This window comes from Neolamprologus brichardi, chromosome 23 (assembly GCF_056152115.1).
Source record: "Neolamprologus brichardi isolate AB-2024 chromosome 23, ASM5615211v1, whole genome shotgun sequence".
In the NCBI taxonomy this organism is placed as follows: domain Eukaryota; kingdom Metazoa; phylum Chordata; class Actinopteri; order Cichliformes; family Cichlidae; genus Neolamprologus; species Neolamprologus brichardi.
In genome coordinates this window covers 26,959,708-26,981,763 of record NC_142125.1, presented here as the reverse complement: position 1 = coordinate 26,981,763, position 22,056 = coordinate 26,959,708, and the positions used below count along the sequence as shown (strand labels likewise).

General features: G+C 38.8%; 1 protein-coding gene across 1 annotated transcript; it reads right to left on the bottom strand.

Annotated features, from left to right (window-relative positions):
• Positions 1 to 168: 168 nt before the first annotated feature.
• Positions 169 to 20,785, bottom strand: col8a1b (collagen, type VIII, alpha 1b). The gene is made up of 3 exons (XM_006792802.3): positions 20,739 to 20,785; positions 5,543 to 5,801; positions 169 to 3,314 (listed from the first exon to the last, which is right to left on the bottom strand). Exons 2-3 carry the CDS (start codon positions 5,796 to 5,798, stop codon positions 1,363 to 1,365), a joined length of 2,208 nt encoding a protein of 735 aa, XP_006792865.1. The 5' UTR covers positions 5,799 to 5,801; positions 20,739 to 20,785; the 3' UTR covers positions 169 to 1,362.
• Positions 20,786 to 22,056: the final 1,271 nt, after the last annotated feature.

Here is a 22,056-nt window from a genome sequence, read left to right as displayed (position 1 = left end):
AGTCCAGACATGGTCCAGTTCAATTTTGCTGTGTTGATTAAGGTCTTGGCTACATGTTTTTCATTCTTGTTGATTGTTGTTGGTGTAGGAATCTATAGAGCACAATGTTTTTGCTTTGCAAATCACAAACATCATCTTAAAAATTAGGTCAAGACGAAATTTTATTTATTTTTTATTTATTTTTTTTATTAAACCATCATTTTGCCAAGAAAAAACAACAAAGATCAAAATTCACATACTTACGGCACAGTTTTTGTCTGAAAATAAAGGAATATTAGGAAAAGTACTTTTAAAGAATGTCCTACCAAAATGGCTTATCCTCAGTTTGGAAAAACAAAATAAAAAAAACAAAACAAACCCCCCCCCAAACAACCAAAGAAAAAAAGTGGCACAGTCATATGAATGGGTATTGCTATTTTATGTGTCCTGCATTTTGGAATGAATTCTCTATTTAGTGTTCAACACACAAGACAAATCCAAGTAATCAGTAGTCAAACAAATAAATTACAGAGAATACTGACAAACTCACACATACCTTTCAGTTTATATTTATTACAAATAAAAAAAAACTAAGGACATCAAAGGGAAAAATCAAACTACTGTGGACAAAACAAACATGTATTTTTTTTTTTTTGCTGTTCTCTTTTGGACTGTGTGGACTGGTGTGAAATTTAATAAAATAGCCAATGGTTATGTTATTGTTAAGTGAATAAGTGTGGTAAAATGCATATGAATATCTTTTCATATTAAAAAGCTCAACAATACGAAAAACAAAAAAGTCTAACAATAATTTAATAATTACATGATGAACCCTAATACATAACCCAACTGTAATTTATAACTAAGACAAATAAAGTGATAGGTTCTTACATGCCCAGTATGCGGTTTATAATTGTAGAACAGAAACTGCTGTCCTGTCAAGTGAATAAAAAGAAGATATACTGTAAATCTGCACTGTATGAGGAGTTATCAGAAGCCATGATATACTCTCTGTAGATGAATATAAGAATATATGTGTAATTAAGACAATGGAATGGCTAAAAGCCAAGTGATTTATCATAACATTTATATACAAATTTTGGCCATGGTTTTATAACTTCCCTTTCTGATATTTATTTGTAAGTAAATACAGTTGTGGTACATACAGTGTTGTTATAATAATAATAATAATAATAATAATAATAATAATAATAATAATAATAATAATAATAATAATAATAATTACAGTAAGAACTAAAGAAGATCTTCCAAATTCTCGATGTAACCCATTTAACTTGACCTACATTGTACCTTGTGACTTAAGTAGTTTTACTTACATTATGGTCAGATCTGTGCTATTATTCTCACCTTTTTTATATTTTATTACATAATGTACAGTAGGTATCCAGAAAACGTGGAGTGGACATATTGACCAGCATAAAGTCCTGCTGCCTGCTCCGATGGTAGCTGTATATGCACAGTGTCTCCTTTTCTTAATGGGAGTACTGCACTCCCTGAAGCCTGATCTAGCAATCCCTTTTTATACTCATCATAAGTGTACATAACTGGCTCATTATTCTTCATCAGTGCCACCCACACATTACCTCCTTTGCAGTGTACGTTGTAAGAAAAGTAGTAGATCCCTGGTATGCTACAGGTAAAAACACCATTCTGAGGACTGTAGTCCTGATTGCCATTGTGCAAGAGTTTGTCAAAGATGACAGGGGAACCCACAGGGGGGAATGGATTTGTGAGTTTAGCTGTGAATGCAGGCAGCTCAGGGCCATTTCCACCAATCTCACCTCCATTTGGGTTCTTGTAACCTTGTTTTTGGCCACTGTATGGGCCAGTCATAGGAAGGATCTGTCCAAGGTCAGGAAATGTAGCAGGTTGTCCAGGAGGTCCAGGGGGTCCAGGTTGTCCCGGTTGCCCTGGAAATCCAGGAGGACCACTGGGACCGGGATTACCTTGTGGACCAACAAGACCTGGGGGTCCTGGGGCTCCCTCACCAGGATAGCCAGGTTTACCTGGTAAGCCTGCATCGCCTTTTCGTCCAGGAAGCCCAGGGGGTCCAATTGGGCCCCCTGGTCCTGCAAGCCCTGGAATACCTTGTGGCCCCTGGGGGCCTTTCTCTCCAGCCTGTCCTCCTTCTCCTCTTGTTCCTGTTAATCCTGCAGCACCAGGGGCACCAGGTAAACCCCTAAAACCAGCTTCTCCTTTTGGGCCAATGGACCCTTGTAAGCCTCTTGGTCCTGGTTGTCCACCCTCTCCTGATCTACCAAGCTGTCCGGGAATCCCTGGAGGACCTGTCTGACCCTTTACTCCTGGATTTCCTCTTGGTCCTATGACACCATCATCTCCTTTTAATCCTGGGAAGCCAAGACTACCAGGAAGGCCTATTGGTCCTGGTGGGCCAGGTATTCCACTTGAACCAGTGGGACCAATGACACCTGTGAGACCTGGGTGACCTTTATCACCTTTTGGACCTGGTGCTCCAGGAAGACCAGCATGTCCCTTATGACCCTTAGGTCCTGGAAACCCTGGTGTACCATAACCTGGCAAGCCCGGGTTCCCTGGTAAACCAGGGAGACCTGGTTCCCCCTTCCCTCCAGATACCCCCGGTTGCCCACTGAAACCATCTTTTCCTGGTTTTCCAATTCCTGGTACACCTGGTACACCTGGTTGGCCTCTTTCACCAGGTGCCCCTGCCAGTCCTGGTTCTCCAGGAGAACCAGGCTTTCCTGCTATTCCTGGTTGTCCAGGAAGACCGTTCATACCAGGTTTACCAATGCCAGCAATGCCCACCTGTCCAGGTGGACCTGGTGGCCCACCAGGCCCTTTCAAGCCTGGAAAACCAGGTATACCAAGTCCTTTGTCTCCTTTGGGGCCTGGAGGACCAGGAAGCCCAGGCAGACCTTTTTGGCCAGGCTCCCCTAGAGGACCTCGCTGTCCTGGAAGTCCCTGATCTCCTGCTTTTGGAATCCCAGGGAGTCCTGAGGGACCTGGAAGTCCTGGAGGCCCAGGAGGTCCAGTTACACCTACATCACCATTAGGACCAAGATCACCTTTTGATCCTGGTAATCCAGGTCCTCCAGGTTTTCCTGGCAATCCTGGCATACCAGGTTTTCCAACTCCTGGGTAGCCAGAAGGACCAGGAGGGCCTGGCTTTCCTGGTAAACCTGGCAATCCCTGTCCTGGAAGCCCAGGAGGGCCTTGTGGTCCTGGTGGTCCTGTTGGCCCTGGGGGACCTTGAATTCCTTGCAGTCCCTTTGGGAGACCTTTTACTCCTGGAACAGGAGGGCGTGGACCTTTAGCTCCTCTGGGAAAGGTTTGTCCTGTCAAGGAAAATACTAAAAGAGGTAAGTGTTGACCCACTAAATAATGATCTGACATGATCAGTTATCAGCAGTGTTGGGAAGATTACAGAATACATGCCCCAAAATGTATTTTGTAACGTATTCCGTTACATTACTCAATGAGAGTAACGTATTCTGAATACTTTGGATTACTTATATATATAATAATAATAATATAATAATAATAATAATAATAATATAATAATATAATATATTATCATGCTTTTTTACAACTACATGAATGTCCTATTGCTGTGCGATTTATTACTATTACTGAAGGTTACTCGCCATACCAATAGCAACTAGATTTTTAAATCTTAATATAAAATGAGTAACAGTAGGGTGGACATTAGGTAAGGCTGCACTTTTTGCAGTAATCTCGTATAGAAAACTATTCGGTGCGTATATAAAACAGGTCCGCGGCTCTGAACCTCTGGCTAATACGGTGGGTTCTGTGTCGGCTCGTAGCCGAAAACTAGCTTTACTTTGTTGTCTGGGTCAACTTTGCTAGCAGAGACAGAGAGAGGCGTTGAAAGGCTGCTCCAATGGAACTTATTGTTTCGGAGGAAAACATGAACACAGTGTACAGTGGAGTCTTAATAGCTTACTTACAACTGAGCTCGTCAGGCACTCTTTTTGGCTGCAGTGGTTATTATTATATTTACATGCTTCGAGCTCCCGTTTCTGCTCTGTGACAACTCGTACTTTTCCACTCACCTTTTTCTCCCTCCCTCGCTCACAGACACATAACGGGTATGGCAGTCCATTCTCCCTGCAGCATGGACTACACTGCCCATGAGGCTACATTCTTTAGGGCAATGCCTGTAACACTCTGCCTATTGCCTTCATATTAAATTATTTTTAAAAATATTTCTTCACGTCATTATGAGACGCGAGATTGAGACACGGGCATTTGAGCCTCTTAATGTGTGTTTTGTTTGGGTTTCCACCGGTGTGGAATTACCAAAAATAGAGAGGGGATAGCCTAACATATGAAACAGGAAAAGACCGCCGTGTAATCCCTTTATTTCAACAAAGTAACTGTATTCTGAATACCACATTTTTGAACAGTAACTGTAACGTAATACAGTTACTCATATTTTGTATTTTAAATACATAACGGCGATACATGTATTCCGTTACTCCCCAACACTGGTTTTCAGTAGTTAGTGATCGATGTTAACTAAAAATGTTTTAATACAGTTACTACTCACTGCATCTGAAAATGGATTACCCCTTTTTAGGTCATTTAATTATAAATAAATGAACTAATAATGAACTAAAACAATTATTTACAGTGCTGTTGAAATAATGAAAACAGACATAATGAATCTACTGTAAAGTAAGTCGCACAAGCACAGGAGGAAAAAAAAACAAGAAAGAAAAAGAAAGAAAGAAAATTAAAAACCAGGGAGCGCTCCATGTAAATAATTAATTTATTGTAGCAGTGCACTTAAGTTCTTGTCAGTTTTACACCATCTCCCCTGTATTTATAATTACAGAATAAGAATTTGAAGGCACTTTTTAGTAAAAAGGTGTTAGTTAGTCAGTGCAAAAAAGCTAAGAATTTAGTTCATGTCATATGTTAGAATATATAGATGAATATGTTGATGTCGATCTTACGTGCTGCACAATAATTTTTAATATTTAGTATTTACTGTTATATTCCCATAGATCATCGTAATGATGTTGTTTATTATATTGCTCTCTTTTTTCTGCTTGTTTTCTTTTTTTTCTTTCTCAACAGGTGATCCAGGTGATTGATATATGTATTTTTTGTCTGCTTATTTTGTTGGTTTTTGTTTTTTTGCCCTTTATCACCATTCCTCTTCCCTGCTGTTTTTCTTTCCCTCTTTCTTTCTCCCCTTTCTTTTCCCCAGTCAAGCCTGTCCTGTATTTAGCAGGTTAAAATAAAATAAACAGCAAAAGGTGAATCAAATAGACCAATATGGCAAGGCTGGGTTGGTCAATTTGGTAAAGTAAATCCGTTGGGCATCTTTCTTTGCCTTTAGACAATAATTCTGATGGCAAAAGAGCCAAACGGGACAGGCAAAAAAAAGAAAGAAAAAAGAATATATAGATAAATATGTAAAAAGGACCCATTGACGTATTTGATCTGTTTTACAGCAGGTTGTTAGTTTATTAATTATGGTATTAGATGAGATGCAGGAGCTAAAAGTAATTTTTCACAAACTTATTGAACTCACCTTTGCCATCTGTCAGTGGTCTCTCTTTACCCATGTGCAATGGCGGTTGAGGAAACTCTTGTCCATACTGAGGAAGTATTGGCATCTCATTCTCCAGAAACTGTTGCTGTGGATATGCATCATATTGTGGCAATGGCTGGGGCTGTTGGGGTGGCTGTTTATGTCCATAATACACCCCACCATGAGCAAGGTATAGTAAACATAGCTGTAACACTGTGATGAGAAGATAGAAAGAATGGAGGGGTACAGCCACCATTTTCTGCAATGGAGAAACAAAAAGTGGAACTATAAGACAGATATAAAAATTTCAGTGAAATTAAATGAAAGCATCTACACTCATGAACAATCTTCATATCTATCTTCATATCATATCTATATATCTCGTTAGCGGTATCCTTGAGGGTATCTTGAATATCAATTCATTTCCAAAACCACTACACATTTTCCCATAAAATACAGAAAATGCTGTTTTGTAAAAGCAAATAAACTTCACAGTTTGTGTCACAAGTAAACAGCTTTATTGGTTGGCATTGATACATATATTTGTATAATGAATGTATTATTTACTTCTAGGTAATTTACTTAATTAATGTGAATAGAGTTTGTTCATTTAGGGTGTCTTGTGCTACTCATCAATGGGATAAATGCTGTGCAAACAGCATTTAATTATTTAGAGAAGAAAATAATAATAATTAAGCCTCTTAATGGTTTATGGCCATGCTCTTAAACCATACTGGTACATAGATGAATTCAAATGCCAGCTTTCAAGACCTTACAAAATTCACTTGTCAAACCAAAGAAAATCGCCAAAACCCTCCACTGCACATATGTGACCTAGCTTAGACATCTTTTCAGAAACACTGTGTAAAAGCCTCCCACATCCTTGAAGTGATTCACACGTACATATTTTAATTAAGAGGCCCCACAGGGGATGTGGCCAGTTTTGAACATAATCTTTAATTCTTTAAACATGTCTGCGCTAAGGAGATCAGCTAAGCACTGCCAAAAGCACTGTGTGAAAATAAACACTGATGGGTGAATGCATGTTTTCCTCAGCTGCAGTGTTTGTGTGTCCTGAAACCAAACCAAAGAGATCAAACATTTTGGAAAGCTGCAATAACTGAAGGCTTGCTTACATTTTTTTAGAGCAATTATTCTAAAAAGAAAGCTAAGTTGTGTTGGCTGGATGTTTCCAAGGGATTATTTTTAGAAATACTTATGTGGCTAGTTTCTCTGCAAAATCAGCATGTTAGAGATGCTAGGGTTGATTTGAATATGTTGCAGTAGCTATTGCACAGGTTGCCATCTACTGCAGGGTTAACATTGAGATGTGGACAACCATTCAGATATGCACACTTACAGCCAGTTTAGAATCTTTGTACTGTGGGAGGGAACCCACACAGGAACAGGGGGAACAGGCAAGCTCAACACAGAGAGGCCCCAGCTGACTAGTGGACATAAACCCAGGACCCACTTACAGTGAAGTGACTGCACTTCTCATCTAACTATATACATATTTCAATATCAAATAATTAATTGCTAGAGAAAACTACCAGCAGAAGCTTTCAGAATCTTCTCTCCACCATTTTCTCAATGCCTCATAATGTTATTGAACAATATCTACATATTTCAAGGTTATAAGTTTGATCCTGAGATAAGCCAAGAGGCAACATAATAGCTTAGCATGTAAAAAGTCTTCAGTAAAGTCTTTAGAGTTCAAGTTCGAGTCTGTGTGAGTGACGATCTCCAGTAATTGAAAAAACTACTAAAAAGCACTCAAAGACAGAAAGAGTCTTGGATGTGCTTCAGACGATTTTGACATTGTGCATTCAACATTCAAACTACTGTGCTTACAAAATACCAACACACATAACACAGGACCTTTTGCAGTTTGGTGCCTAAAAGTCTAAAAAACCTCAAAAAACCTAATCTTGATTCCTGTGTCCTTGCAAATTTTAGACCTATTTCTAAGCTCTCGTTTCTGTCATTTCAGTGTCTCGATGAAGTCAAGACTTGAATGGCCTTAAATTTTCTTAATTTTAACAACGAAAAAAAAGTGATCATCTTTGGACCAAGCTGTAATTCTAGTACCCCAGATCTTGACCTGCGCAGTTTAGTACCTTTTGTTAAACTGCATGCAAAAAATTTGGGGGTTATACTGGATAATAAGTTTACCTTTAAGAAACAAATTAACTCTGTTGTACAGCGGTCCTTTTTAAAATTGAGGCTCTTATCCAAGGTGAGATCATTCTTATGTTTTAAAAACCTAGAGTGGGCAATTCACGCTTTTATCTCAACTGGACTACTGTAATTCTTTATATGTAGGCGTTAGCCAGTCTTCTCTAGCACGACTCCAGCTGGTCCAGAATGCTGCAGCTCATCTCCTGACACATACAAAGAGACATGAACATATTTCCCTGGTAGATCAAGTGATCTCTTGCTCTTGGCTACATCTAAGTCGAGACTGGTTCACCGAGGTGACTGGGCGTTTGCGGTTGTGGCACCAAAAATGTGGAATGATTTACCTCTCCACATTAGAAAGGCCCCGACCGTCAAACTTTTCAAATCCTATCTTAAAACACACTTTTACTCATGTTCTTTCAACACTACATGAGAGTTACCTATCTATCTACTTACTCATCTGTTACCAGGTATTTGTTATTTGTTATTGATGTCATTTGTTACTGTGTAATTTTTATCTTTGTACAGCACTTTGGTCAACATTTTGTTGTTATTAAATGTGCTATATAAATAAAAAATAAAGTAAAGTAAAAGGCTAATTAAAAAACTTTAAAAGGGGGAGTTAATGTTTGAGGACTGCTTGTCAGTTTGGACAGTCAAAAGCTAAACTGTCAGTTTGGAGAAATTTGGAGGTTCTAAGTTCAGGCGTTCACTGAGTTTTTGAAGGATAACAGTGAAAGTAAACAGTGAAAAGCTCTATGAATGAACACCTCAAGTGTAGCCTGGAAGTACTAAAGCTAAAGCTTACTAAAGCTGGGTTTGATTCTTATCAGAATTTTGTAATTTATGAAGTCTCGGATCTAAATGCTTCAAGAAAACCAGGATAAATATGTGATTAAACAGCACATATACACACATAGAGATTAATTTTGAAAGGGAAGAGTGAAACTCTAGTCCGGTCAAATAGGTCAGACTACTTGAAGCTGTGGAGTCTGTTCTTATGAGAGCTGTTAAAGTTTGAAGCACAATGCCAACAATGAAATGTTCAGAGAAAAACCTAAATGCCATAAAACTCACAGTTAACTGAAAGTTAATTAAAAAAAAAAAAAACAACATTAAGAATAAAAAAGATCGCACTTAAACACTACAACACTGATTCACAACCACTCCTGAAGTGAACTTTTGCTTCAGAACTGAGATGATCATAAGTGAATGACAAATTGTAATGAATTCTGTATCACCTTTTTTGTTTTTCAAAGAAGAACATGGCCTTTAATATCACCGACTGTAACTGACTGTCAGAACTAGGGGGGGGTGGACTTGGGATGAAAATGTCTGTTTAGGTTTGTTTGCCTCAGGTGTGATGAACCCCTGTTTGTGGAGGATCAGTTCACTCATTATTTCTTTGCCTTTTGTGGATTAAACCTCAGAGGGAAGCAACAACAAACACACCTAATTTATGAAACTTTTTCAGACTTATGGTTTGTGCTTGAACCCCAAATATTTAACAAGGTAAAAATACAGCTATATACGCAAACTGCCCCTAATCTAAGTATTTCTTTGTGTTTAAAGTTCATAGTGGTCACAGGAAGACCAAGGTAATAGGAAAGCCTGCAAGGAAGATTGTTAGAAGACTGGTTGGTGGTTCTATATATTTGGTTCAATTTTTAGATTCAACACCTGAAGTAAAAAATTGAAGAACAACTGAAAGTGCCATGTCTGTATAGCTGTTGGAAAGCACTACTATGAAGCAGTTGCTGCTGCTACTACCCTAATGTAACCCATTAACACTGACCGTCTATTACCCATATGGCATAAATAACTGATAACTGATATCGTTAATATTTAAGTAAACTTCCTCAGCATTCAAACTTTGTGTTTCTTTCATGTCAGTGCACTCACATATATTTGTTACCCAAATGCTCTGTTGTTTGGCTAAAGCTAACTTGGGCAAACATATACGTAAATACATGGAAATCTATGGGTAAGGTCTATGACAAGTTACAGAGATATCACCCCAATCAGAGAAACCACCTGAGTCAAAACATGGGGAAGCACCCGTTACATTTGTGCAGCTGGTTCATGGAGGAAAGAGACGTGAAGTGTTAAATACAGTGAAAGTGGTCCACTGCAGCCATTATGCATGCCTTTTTATATTTGTTCATGCGTCTTCCTTGTCGTGAGCAAATGTTTCTACCAGTGCACTACTGGGCTGTTTTTGGAGGACTGCACACAAGCAGTTCTGTGTTGGTTGCATACCCATAGTCCTTTCCTCTGTGTACTCAAAGACCTATGCAATGGTTCAATAAATCCACCCTTAGACACAAAATATTTGAAAACTCACTGTTGGAACATTTAATTTAAATAGTCATTAAAATTCCAGAGTTTCAGCTGCTGTTTTACATTTTTAATAAATTTCTTCCAGAGAAAAAAAGAACAGACCGCTTCAATAAAAAACAATTTGCCAACTGACTGAATTCCAGTCATGTCAGCGTTTTAATGTCACATTTTAGGCGAGACAATCTTTTGCTTTTCATGCATCTCCAAACATTCAATCTTGGAGTAAAAATTACTTGTTTAATCTTTTTCAGCTATAAAGCCAGCAGGAGACTGATCCTCAAATATTGAGCTTCTAAGCAGAACATGGTTTCACACGTTGGGAATTCGCTCTGCAGACAAAAAAGGAACACATGTTTGGCAAGGAAATAACAAAGAGGACCTCCAAGGATATGCCACTCTTCATGGCTCAGAGACATAAAGCATACAAAAACATACCCAGTTTTAACTGGTGGGTTTGCTGCAAAGCAAACAACCCAAGTACATGCTATGCTCGGCTAAGTTCTTTATTATTATTTTTCTTCCTTGGCATTGCCTCCCACACCATTTGTCATAGTGAGCAAAAATCAGCTGTGAGGCGACTGTTTCTATGCAGTTTTAGTTTAGGTTTTACCGTTTTCAAACAGTTAATTAACAATTTGTTGCAAAAACATCATAAAAATTCCTTCCTATTCTCCCCATTGGGTACACCTGTGGCTAAACACTATTGGGTACACCTAGCAGACCATTTCAGTAAGTACACCTGTCACTGGCCGGCCACTTTTTAGGCACATCTGTGTACACACTACAACTGTTTTGTATAAAGTATACACATGTCTAGCCAAATTTTGAAGAGGTGGCAACAGACAATATTTGGCAGGACATGTTGTGGCAGATGTTTTATATAATATATATAATTTATTTATCCAGATAAAAGGTATCATTGAGATTAAAAATGGCTTTTCCAAGTGGCAAGTATAACAAATTATGGAAATGAACACAACTGACAATCAATACAGGCAAGTGCACACAAACATCCGAATCAAAACGGAAGCACGGTCCACTCTACACCAGTGTTGTGGTGCTGTGATACAGTTGAAGAGTTTATTGAAGCTTATTAACTGATTGTGTCACGCTGCCCTTAATTATACAGCTAGCCTTTATTTACAGACGGTCGATATCATCAGTCATTTTTTGGTTTCCAGACGGTTTAATGGGAAAGCAATTGGAGCGTCTAGACCACAGACTAAATTGCAATAAGTATTGAATTCTAACGACATTGCACTATGTGTTTAGCTTTGATACTTGAGTACCTTGCGTGGCAAACATTATAACACAACAAATAAAGAAACCTGAATCATTTTGTTCTGGGTTATTACATTTTTTCCATCACAACGGCTGCAGTAAAATTCTCATGTATTTGCTTTCCACCTTCGTTTTAAGATTTAAGAGGAACAGCTTCTCCTGGCACAACGAAAGGTTTGCAATTCTTTATCAAGAAGCATGTAGTTATGAGGTGCTTAAAGTAAAAGCACACACTCTAATAATGACACTTTCACGACACAATCATTGTTTCTGACAAAATTATTGGACAAACTGAAGAGTTTAGTCTAGTCAGGAAACTAGGCATGACCATTATGCATTCACAATTATGTTTCACAGTGAACCTGACAAAAGCTGCAGATGAAAAACAACTACTCTCAAACATTTTTTCAACACAATATGGTCTTGCTATGTCCCTGAACGAATAGCTTGACAATAAATATTTCCTCTCTGCAACAACAACCAAATAGAATCCACTTAGAATCCCTTCTATGATTTAAACTTTCACCTTGTGCATGACCTCAGCTTTGATGAAATCTCTTCAGACACCTCCACACCCGGCACTCGATGACAATCTCATGCAACAAAGACTACTCGGCCCACTGTGGTTGCTGGTTCCTCTCAGCCTCTTTGCCAATACATACAACCGCAGCTGGCTTTGCCTGGTGATGAGCCACCAGTCTTTTATCACCTCTAGATTGGCTTTGGAAATAAGCACATTTCCATTTCTCCTCTGTGTTCCTCTCCTGACTTATTCCAGATGTGGGGAATCTATCGCTTGATAAACAAACGGTGAGGAACAGAGGCATGTCATTGCTTATAGACACGGGTGCCAGTCTTAATTGCCTGTGGTCGAGCTTGGCTTTTGTACTTTAAACAGAGGGTCCTTCTTTTCCAATAAGAGTGGGAAACTAACTGTGCTGCAGGATATAAAGCAAACTTCAACTTTCAACACCAATGATACATACTGATCATTGACAGAAAAGCCTTTGTGTGCAAGTGTCAAGGCTACAAATTAATGCTGAAGGGCTGTGACCATTGTTAGTGAACAAATCCAAATGCAAGAGAAAAACAATATCCAGAAGATTTATACTGGCCTAATGGACATATTGTCATTTTGGCTGTAAGATTTAAAAAATTATTGTCATCTTTCAGGAACCATTGGAATTTTTCTCTCGAGCCTGAAATGGTTGAGGAGTACAGTAATGTGAAGCGCACATGGTAACAACTAGGCAGAGCTTTTTTCTGTCCATGTTCAGATATCAGTACCTTGTGAATGCCTTGTACAACCATGATACTTCAAATATTTATACATTTATAAATAAAGTGTTAAGCTCTATTAATGCTAAATAATATGTACTGAGGTTTTCCAGACATCCTCTGACAGTGTGGTGTTAACTTATCCAGCATTTTGGATGCGTTGCAATCATGGTCACAATGTAGGATCAAGTGGATGAAGTGAACAAGGCCGCATTACACAAGCCTAGAAACTGGTCTGCAACCATCTGGCAACCACTAGTCATTAGGAAAACAATAAGTACTCCCTGATTGGTTGTGAATAGCTGCTAGAACTTGATGTCAATTGCAGGGAAAGTAATGAAGTCCTAGTGTAGGTATGCAAGCTTACAGACAACAGTGACCCCTTGGCAACTTGTTGCTAGAGGAAATTCTCCAACTGGTTGGCAAAAACTTCCTTCTGGTTGCTTTGGTTGCTAGCATAGATTGTTGCAGTTGTAGTTTGAATGGAAGTGATGGACATGATGGCAAGCACCATCTGGCTACACTCCGAGCTATAGTGAAACAGTGAAAACCACAAAAGAAACTGGTAATTGGAGACTGCTTGCCTTCAAATTAAACGTTGCACCTTTTTAAAAAAGGTGCATCATACTTTTTCAAGCTTTACTACAAACATGAAAAACTATAGGCAACCGTTACAACCTGCTAGGAATCAAAGCAATCACCATGAGGTTCTTGGTGGTGCACCTTGTTTGCATTCGATTTCCCCTGACAGCCAGCAACCCCTAGAAACCACTGCCAACCATTTGGGGAGTACACTAATAGCAATAGTCCAATATGGTGGACAACGTTCAAGCATTGTGCACATGATGTCACGTGAGAAAATTAGTCCAGACATATTTTTACATTTCTAGGAAGACATTGCTATCTTCAGCAAAACAATGCCAAAGTTCACTGTGCACCATTTCCAAGAGCATGACTAATCAATAGGTAAAGAAAGTACTATGCAGTAATACTGATGGGTTAGGAAGCTCTTAGTGACACAAAGGTTCCTCTCTTTTTATCTGGACAGGTCACCATAGAAACTTTGACTAGGTCAAAGTGAATTTAGGATTGTTGAATGTGTCTTTTGTCCTGTCTTCCTCCTTTCATCCCCAACCGGTCACGGCAAATGGCTGCCCCTCCCTGAGACTGGCTCTGTCTGGGGTTTCTTCCTGTTAAAAGGGAGTTTTTCCTTCCCACTGTCACCAGGTGCTTGCTCAAAGGAGTCATCTAATTGTTAGGGTATGACTCTATTATTGTAGGGTCTTTACAATGCAATGTAAAACACTTTGAGGCAGGCTACTGTTATTGTGATTTGGTGCTATATAAATAAAATTGAATTGAATTGAAGTTAACACAAAGAAAGCATGAAATGATCTGGCTCATGATTCAGGCTTCAGCATCATGCTTTATTTCATTTCAACAACACTGCCATGGGGATTTCACTACCTGAGCTCCAGCAGACCCAAGAACAATACAGATGTTGTTCTCTTCAACTGACCATGTTTTTTTTTTTAAATAGACTGAGTCAAAACACACTAAAATATGAACATTGCTTTTGGACGGTCAAAACAAACCCATCTGACCTCGTAAAACACAATATTCTCATACAATAATGTGTGTAACAATTCTGTCAGTGTAATGTGGAAACGCTTTTCAGCTCCTACACACAAACACAAAGGAATGCAACAATCAGCTGACAGGAACACGAGTGCCAAGACGACATCTGGGGAATGTACCTGAGTGTATGTGCGACCCACTGCATGAATTTCTGTGAGCTGATGCTAACCTTTATAAGAAAAACACTCCACCTCTGCAGTCTCAGTCTGGAGTACTCACACTGTGGGTATGCTTGGAGTTTCTGCAGACAAGGACAACAACACACACCTGAAGCCAAAAACAACTAACTCACTGTATCCAGAACCAAGATAGGAAAATAAAGTCAAAACAGCTCTACTAATAATGATATCTATCAGACAGGACCTGTAGTGAGGCAAGTGGCTCAATAGAGGGTGCCAAACTACATTACTACTTAGATTTTCAGTTCATCAATACAGTCTATTTTGTTTACTTGCCTTTTTCACAGGCTAGGTGGATACTTGACTCATTAGTCCGGGGGGGGGGGGGGGGGGGGGGGGGAAAGGAGAGATATCCTGGCAAAGGCGTTTATAATAATAAGATTTATTTTTGTTGTTGGCATAATTTATACAAGGTTTTGTGCATCAACATCATCCCCATTTTCCTCCTTGTTATTCTCCAACAACCACAGGTTATATTCTGGATCCTGTGCTGCTTTTCTCTTTTGTATTCAATCTAAGCAGCTGATTCATCTCAGCTCAATCATCATGTAACTTTTTGATCATTTCTCCCTCTTCCCGCTCATTCTCATAGTGAGAATATTAACTTTTCCCCCTAAGCAGTGAGTTAAAAAATGAAGCAAAATGGGTGTGAACGCTTCCCCAGCTCAGCTTCCTATCTCTCCATCTTTGCTAACTTTGCTTTCTTATATATATATCTTTCAGCTTTTTCCATTGATGTCACATCTACACACAGCCTCAAATCCCACAATGCATGGATGTAGCACCTGGGTGCATTTTTAATTGCTCACCGCTCACTCTATCCTTTGAAAAGCCTTGCACATACTCCCACGCAGTCCACCCGTTCTCATCACCCATTTCACTGACATATTTTTCCCTCTCCTGCAGTTGTAGGAACCACAAGTCACCGAGTGCCTGCCCACAATTTTCATTTCAGGGCAAAAAACTGGAGTGGGACGAGAATTATTTTCCTATTAGCTTTTGAGTTCTGTCAAAACAGAGTATCTGATGTCAGTGGACAGCAACTAATAGCAACCCAGACCGAAGAGGCACTTTAGGTTGTTTCCATGTTTAAAGAAAAAGAAATTCAATGAGAAGAAAGGATGAGAACGTTTATGTTTGGATCTTATCGAATTTGATTTAAATAGGGAAGATTTATAGGTACAGCAACAAAGAAATGCTTGCATCAGATTTAGAGTTTTCCCTTGAACTTTGTGCGGTCTCTGCCGCAATCTTTCTTGGACTCCCTCGTATTTACCTGGTGCTAAAAAGTGGACCAGTGAAAGAATATTTTTAAAAGTAATAACAATGTTGGCTAATAATCAGATCTGATTAGTAATACTGTGCTAAAACCACAGACTCCACTGGAGAATTCTGCAGCGGCATAAATAGATTTCCAGTTATGAGCAAATCAGGGAACAGCACACCCTGTGTTGCCTCCATTTTTCCAATTTCCAATCGGATACTATATTTACTCAAGCACTAATATTTGTGCTTTTCTACTTCCTATTTCAGTGGGAAATATCGTCCAGTGTAGAAGAACAGAAGTTCAGCTGTCACATTTCAGATGTCCACAGTAAACTTTCCATCCAGATGTCGTGCATATTTGAAAAAAAACCTGGAGTTTTTCCACTCGCTTTGTTTTTAAAATGCAAATTTTAAACATGCGCGAAACAGGTGGTTGGAAAGTTGATAGCACCAAATGGTGATTTCCCCTCGTGTCTTCACACATGTTTTCATTTAAATACTGTGGAAAGCAAATGAGGTCAAATATAACATTTCACAAAAAAAAACCCCAACTTAACAATAAAAGTCTTAAAAATAATATAGACATGACATATATATTATTTTAACCCTTTAGATGCATTTTGTTCTGTTTTGTAAAAGCATGGAGAGGCCTGACTCTTAAAAAAAATGGATCAAACGGCTACAAAAGCAAAATGTTACTTGCACACTGATTTTATAACTTGTAGCACCTTTAGTTGCAATAACTAACTAAATAAATTAAGTAATAAAGTAACAGTTTTCTTTTTGACTTAAACAGTCTGTCACATCATTGTGGGCCAATTCTAGACCTCTCTCTTTTTTTTTTTTTTTTTTACAAAGTTTGTTTAGGATATTGAGATTTGGAAGCATTCATGTATGCACAGCTCTCTTAAGGTCCTATCACAGCATGCCTGCACTTTGACTGACCCATTGTGACGCCTTGATTGTTTTTTTTATCAGCCATTCTCTTATAATTTTGCTGCTGTGCTTGGGATCATTGCCCTTTTTTATGCCTGAATTTGGACTAAGCTTTAGCTGTCCAAAGACAGATGGTCTCACATTTAAGTCTATACAGAGGAGTTCATGGTCATCTTAATGACTGCAAGGTGCTGAATTCCTGTGGCTGCAAAACAAACCCAAATCATCACTTGGCCACCACTGTGATGCGTTTGATATTAAGTGTTCGTGTTGATATGCTTTGTTTGCTTTTGTGCATTAGGGATTATGCCAAACATCTCCATCCATTAGGTTTGCAACACCAGAAGTGTTTTTTTTTTAGAGAGAAGACACTTTCTCCTGAAAACCCTACCAAACAAGTCACACTTGTTTCATCTTTTTCTAATCGTGTTATCATGAGCATGTCTTTTATCCTGTCTTCCTTCTCTCACCCCAACCGGTCGCAGCAGATGGCCGCCCCTCCCTGAGCCTGGTTCTGCCGGAGGTTTCTTCCTGTTAAAAGGGAGTTTTTCCTTCCCACTGTCGCCAAAGTGCTTGCTCATAGGGGGTCATATGATTGTTGGGCTTTTCTCTGTATCTATGAAGCGCCTTGAGGCGACATTTGTTGTGATTTGGCGCTATATAAATAAAATTGAATTGAATTGAATTGAATGAACCTTAACATTTAACATGCTAACTGAGGCCTGTAGAGTCTGTATTTCTTGTGTTTGTTGTAGTTTCTTTAAGAGTTGTGTGGTCTGACCTTAGGGTGAATTTGCTGAGAAGACTGTCTTTGAGTTGACAAAAACGAATGCTCCAGACCAGCAAACAATTTTTGAGATACTTACCTTTGTAATTCCTACAAAAGCAGTAAGTTTACTGCATAGAGAACTGTAAAAACTCTTTTTCACATGATTATTAATGTTCAAGTCATGCTTATGGCAAGAACTTCAGACTCTAATTTTTGTCAAGCCTTCATAATGTAAATTCAGAACTTTTACTATGTTTTATTGGTGTTTCTACTTAAATACACCTCTGAAAATGTGCTGGTAAAGACCCGAACATGCCAAGTTCTGTCCTCAAACTGACGTCAAAAACCACAGAAGGTTTCCAACATGTTAAGATGAATGGTTTTGCAATATAAGTACTGAGGATATTAAAAATCACAAGCAAGAGTCGGTATATGATCCCTTCCAGAGGAGTAGTAATTGCTGTAGTTTGGAGGTTGGGAGCAGTCTAATATTTAAAAATGACTGGGTGGTGATTATATGTTGCTTTGAGAAGGGTTGTTTTGGGGTTTTATCACCAGCAATTTCATTTTGATGGTTTCCTCTACCTCTACAGTTGATCAATCATTGAATGCACTCATATCAATTTTACTGCAATCATAAAGTGGGCTGGGGAGCATTTATGGCTTGATGTGACATGCATACATCGCCTGGACTGGTGACGTGACAACAGCCAAGGGAAGCTTAATGTGTTATACAGTCACACCATAAAATATGCCACTCAGGGAAAAAATATGTTCCTCCCTTTTCCTACTTCCAGATGTTTTCACAGCACACTATTTATGAGGGATTATAAGAACTAGGACTCCTTCTACTTAGGAGTTTAGATAAGAGTCACTTTGTAATAAATCTGCAAAATTTAAAGCTGGAACTACAAAGTGGTGTTTTGAAACAGAGCTACCACCTGTGGCTTTGAAAGAAAGTAAAGCGTGTCAGGACAGCAGCTAATGTGGAACCATTAACAGTATCTGTATTTGATTAACACTGTAACATTGCCATAAAGTGAACCTGATTTCATCATTTGAGACATTTCTATGGCTGCAGTACTCTGCACAGTAGCACGAGACCATTTGGACACATGGCCTGAAATCACAGAGGCTGCAGCTGTGGGATCAAGAGGCACATTCCCTCAGAGCTGCATAAACACTTCCTGTTTGGTAGGTGAGAACTGCAAAGGAGTCAGACTCGGAGAGGAGAGCTGTCACGAGACATTAACAGAGTAATAAATATGTGAAATCATAGCATGTTCACAGATACTCCTAGCAAACAAGATGAAGTATCCCTTAAATAGTGGAATAATTTGACCAAAAATGCAGCCAAATAGCTGATAAATAGCTTGATTTCTGTTCACTGTAAGAAATGGTTACCGAAATATTTCACCATTTTGGGAAATATTGTGATTTTTGATGAAAGTTTGATGCAAACACTGAGAGTAAAGTAAATATGGAAGCTAGCAAGAGCATTAGCTTAGAACAAAGACAAGAGGGGGCAGCTAGCTTGGTTATGTTCAAAGATTTAAAAAAAAAAAAGTCTCCATATTTTAAAATCTCTACTACAGCAATTTTTAAAGGAACTTTGTCACATTGCTTACACATTGTTGCTTACAGACATATAAAGGGTTTTTAAAATATGTTTTCAGTCTTTTTTCCAAACTACGCTAATAGCTGCTTCAGATTTAGCATTTAGCATAGAGGTGCGACTCTTCATCAAAAAGCCACCAAAATACATTTTCTTTACTATTTGGCAGCATGTTGTAACAGTTTTAAATGACGAAGCTTTTCTGGGGCCAAAAAACTCAAGTGCTCACTTGAGCAGATACAGCGACATCCTGGCCCTTGGACGCAAACACTAACCCTCCCAAAAAACCCAAACTAACCACATTTGCGAGGCTTCAAACAGTCTCATTCTCAAAATCCAAACTTTTTAAGTAACTTAAAACTGATCTGCGGATTGAGTTGAACTTTATAACAAATTTTCTCTTCTGACAACATAACAAATGCAGTCCTAGAAAAACAATGAAAAACACATGCAAGCTTCTTGTATGTCTGTTAGGTCCAGACATGTTATTGCTAAGGAAAAATGGTTGATCATCTTATCTTCATGTGAGCTGTTTGGACCTCTTTATATCCACAGCTCATTAAATTACCAAAGCCCACATTAACAGTTGTAGTTTATTAATATAAATATATAACCCTAGATACAGGTGCTGCTTTTAAAGAATGGTACATGAATTTAGAGAAAAAACAAATATTTCACATCTCCCACTTACAAAACGTATCGCCTCAGTCATCACACAAGTCTGTATAGCTCATTACATGTGCGGCTCTGCTGGCACCAAATTAATCTGCTTTAATGCCACTTTTGCAGTGTAAAATTGTTTGAATGAACCCAAACAACTTCATCTTTGACATATTTAACATGATCATAACATGGACACATGATTTGTTTACGCTTTACGGACAGGTGCACATTGAGATTTAATGTCCTTAAACTATGCTGAGAGGATAAAGATACAATAAGTCTGATCGCTTTGCATCGTGACATTTTGAACCACCACATCAGAAAATTTATTTTAAAGTCTGGCTTGCAGTATGGAACTCTGAAAATCTTCACTTCTGCATGACAGTGAAGAAGAAGACAACGAAGAAGAAGAAGAAAAAGAAGAAAAAGAAGAAGCAGAAGAGGTTTTCTAAAAGAAAATTTAATGAAGCATAAAAATTTCCGTCTCCAGCCCGCAGCACCAGTGTTCTGCTGAGGAGACTTTTTTCTTAAATCCTGTTTCCTCTTATTTATGCGGGACAGATTACTACTAGAAAGCTCTTAACACCTAAATCTTCTTATCCATAAACACAGGAGGAAAAAGTGCATGTTTTTCCTGTCCTGAAAAACATGCACCTAAACTTTCTAAAATGTCAAGGCATTCCACTAACTGGTGCTAAATCCTGCCGAGACGCTGCACTGTGCATTTATTTTAACAAGCTTAAGCCCGGGTTATTCTTCCCAGGTGTCTCTTTTGGATTTTCTTTTCTTTCTCCCTCTTTCTCTGCATTGGGAAAAATGTCAGATGTGATCTGCGGAGACTTCTCAGCCCATTCTTCACAGCTGTGAAGTAGGATGTCTTATGATACATTTACTTGCTTCTCAGTTTCCATGTTCCTTTGCATGTGCAATCCCAAAAGGCAAAAAAGGAAAATGATCCAGTCTCTGCCTTGCAATCAGACAACCATGCCAAAGCAAAACCAAATCAAAATGAACACATTTAACTATAAGGCTTGATGATGCATCACTTACCTTTGTGTGTGCTGCTGCTGCTGTGGTATCACTGAGCTTTTAAGGAGTTTGTGACAGACGCTGAACAGCAGCACTGGTGAGGGTTTGGCTTTTATCTACAGGTGGGTGGAGCTGCACAGGCTGAGAGCACAGAGGAGCTGGATCTGTGCACGAGGAGAGACGGGGGGAAGAAAACAGGATCTGTGTGAGAGAGAACCCACTACTGGAACTCCATGTTTGCAGCATTAAGAGGTTATTATACACAAAAACAAAGTGAGAGGAAAGAAGAAACCCAATCAGCTGCACAAGGAGGAGGATTCTCGTTTGACTTGGAGCTCTCAGTGCATTCTTTGCATGGAGAAAGATTTAAGGGCAGGGTCTTACTCTGGTTAGCCAATGCTAGCTGAGGTTAGGCTCTAGCTGAGTGGGGAGGTTTTTGTGGCAACCAAAGTGCACACACAGTAGTTGATAAAACAACCTTACCACAAAGGACTATTTAGAAACTGGTCAAATTGTTCACATTTCTACTTTTTAAGGACTTTTGAGACAACATAAGAGAGGATATGAAGCTACTTAACATTGGAATTGTGTTTTCTTATTTAAAATAAAAGCAATAATCAAACAGATCTATTAGTATAAAACTCATACTTTGTAAAACTGAGCAGCGGTACATCACAAATTTGACCTAAATGCTAGCTACTAGCATTCTTTGCTCACAATGAGAGCGGTAACAAGCCTTAAGTTACTGCAAATACCATGCTCCTGACGTGTATTTCAGGACATTTATACATATAAGTACAGCTAAATAATGACACGGTGAATGATTTTGCATCGTAACTGTGAAAAAGTTGAGTGTGCAAGCCTGAATACTTCTCATCCTCAGTGGTCACCATCTTACTTTTGTACTCAGCCAAATTCCAGCCAGTAGGTGGAGGATTAATGTTGGTGCCAACACCAGTGGCTTAAAAGAGTGAGGTTTTTGTGTTGATGTTCAGTGTTTATCTGTGCGTAAATGTTCTATTAAATGTAAGAGAATTTAATGAGTTCTGCTGTCAAAGTCTCATCAAGCGTCAAAAGTTTGCAAAATACAGCAGTTACAGTGTAAGTCGGTTTTTGCAAGTGCTTTTTTCTCACAATAAGAGCTTGTGGTTGTCTAAATTGTATATAACAGATGGATGTAGCTTACATTCTTTCTTACGGGCAGCAGGGGGCAACTCTTATGATTTGAAAAGGTTTTGTTTATTTATAGGAAAACAGCCCTTTGGCTTCCTCAATCTATGACCTCAGTGAACTTTTTTCTGGAGAAGTCAATGTCTTAATCACTAGTTTCATGTCTTAC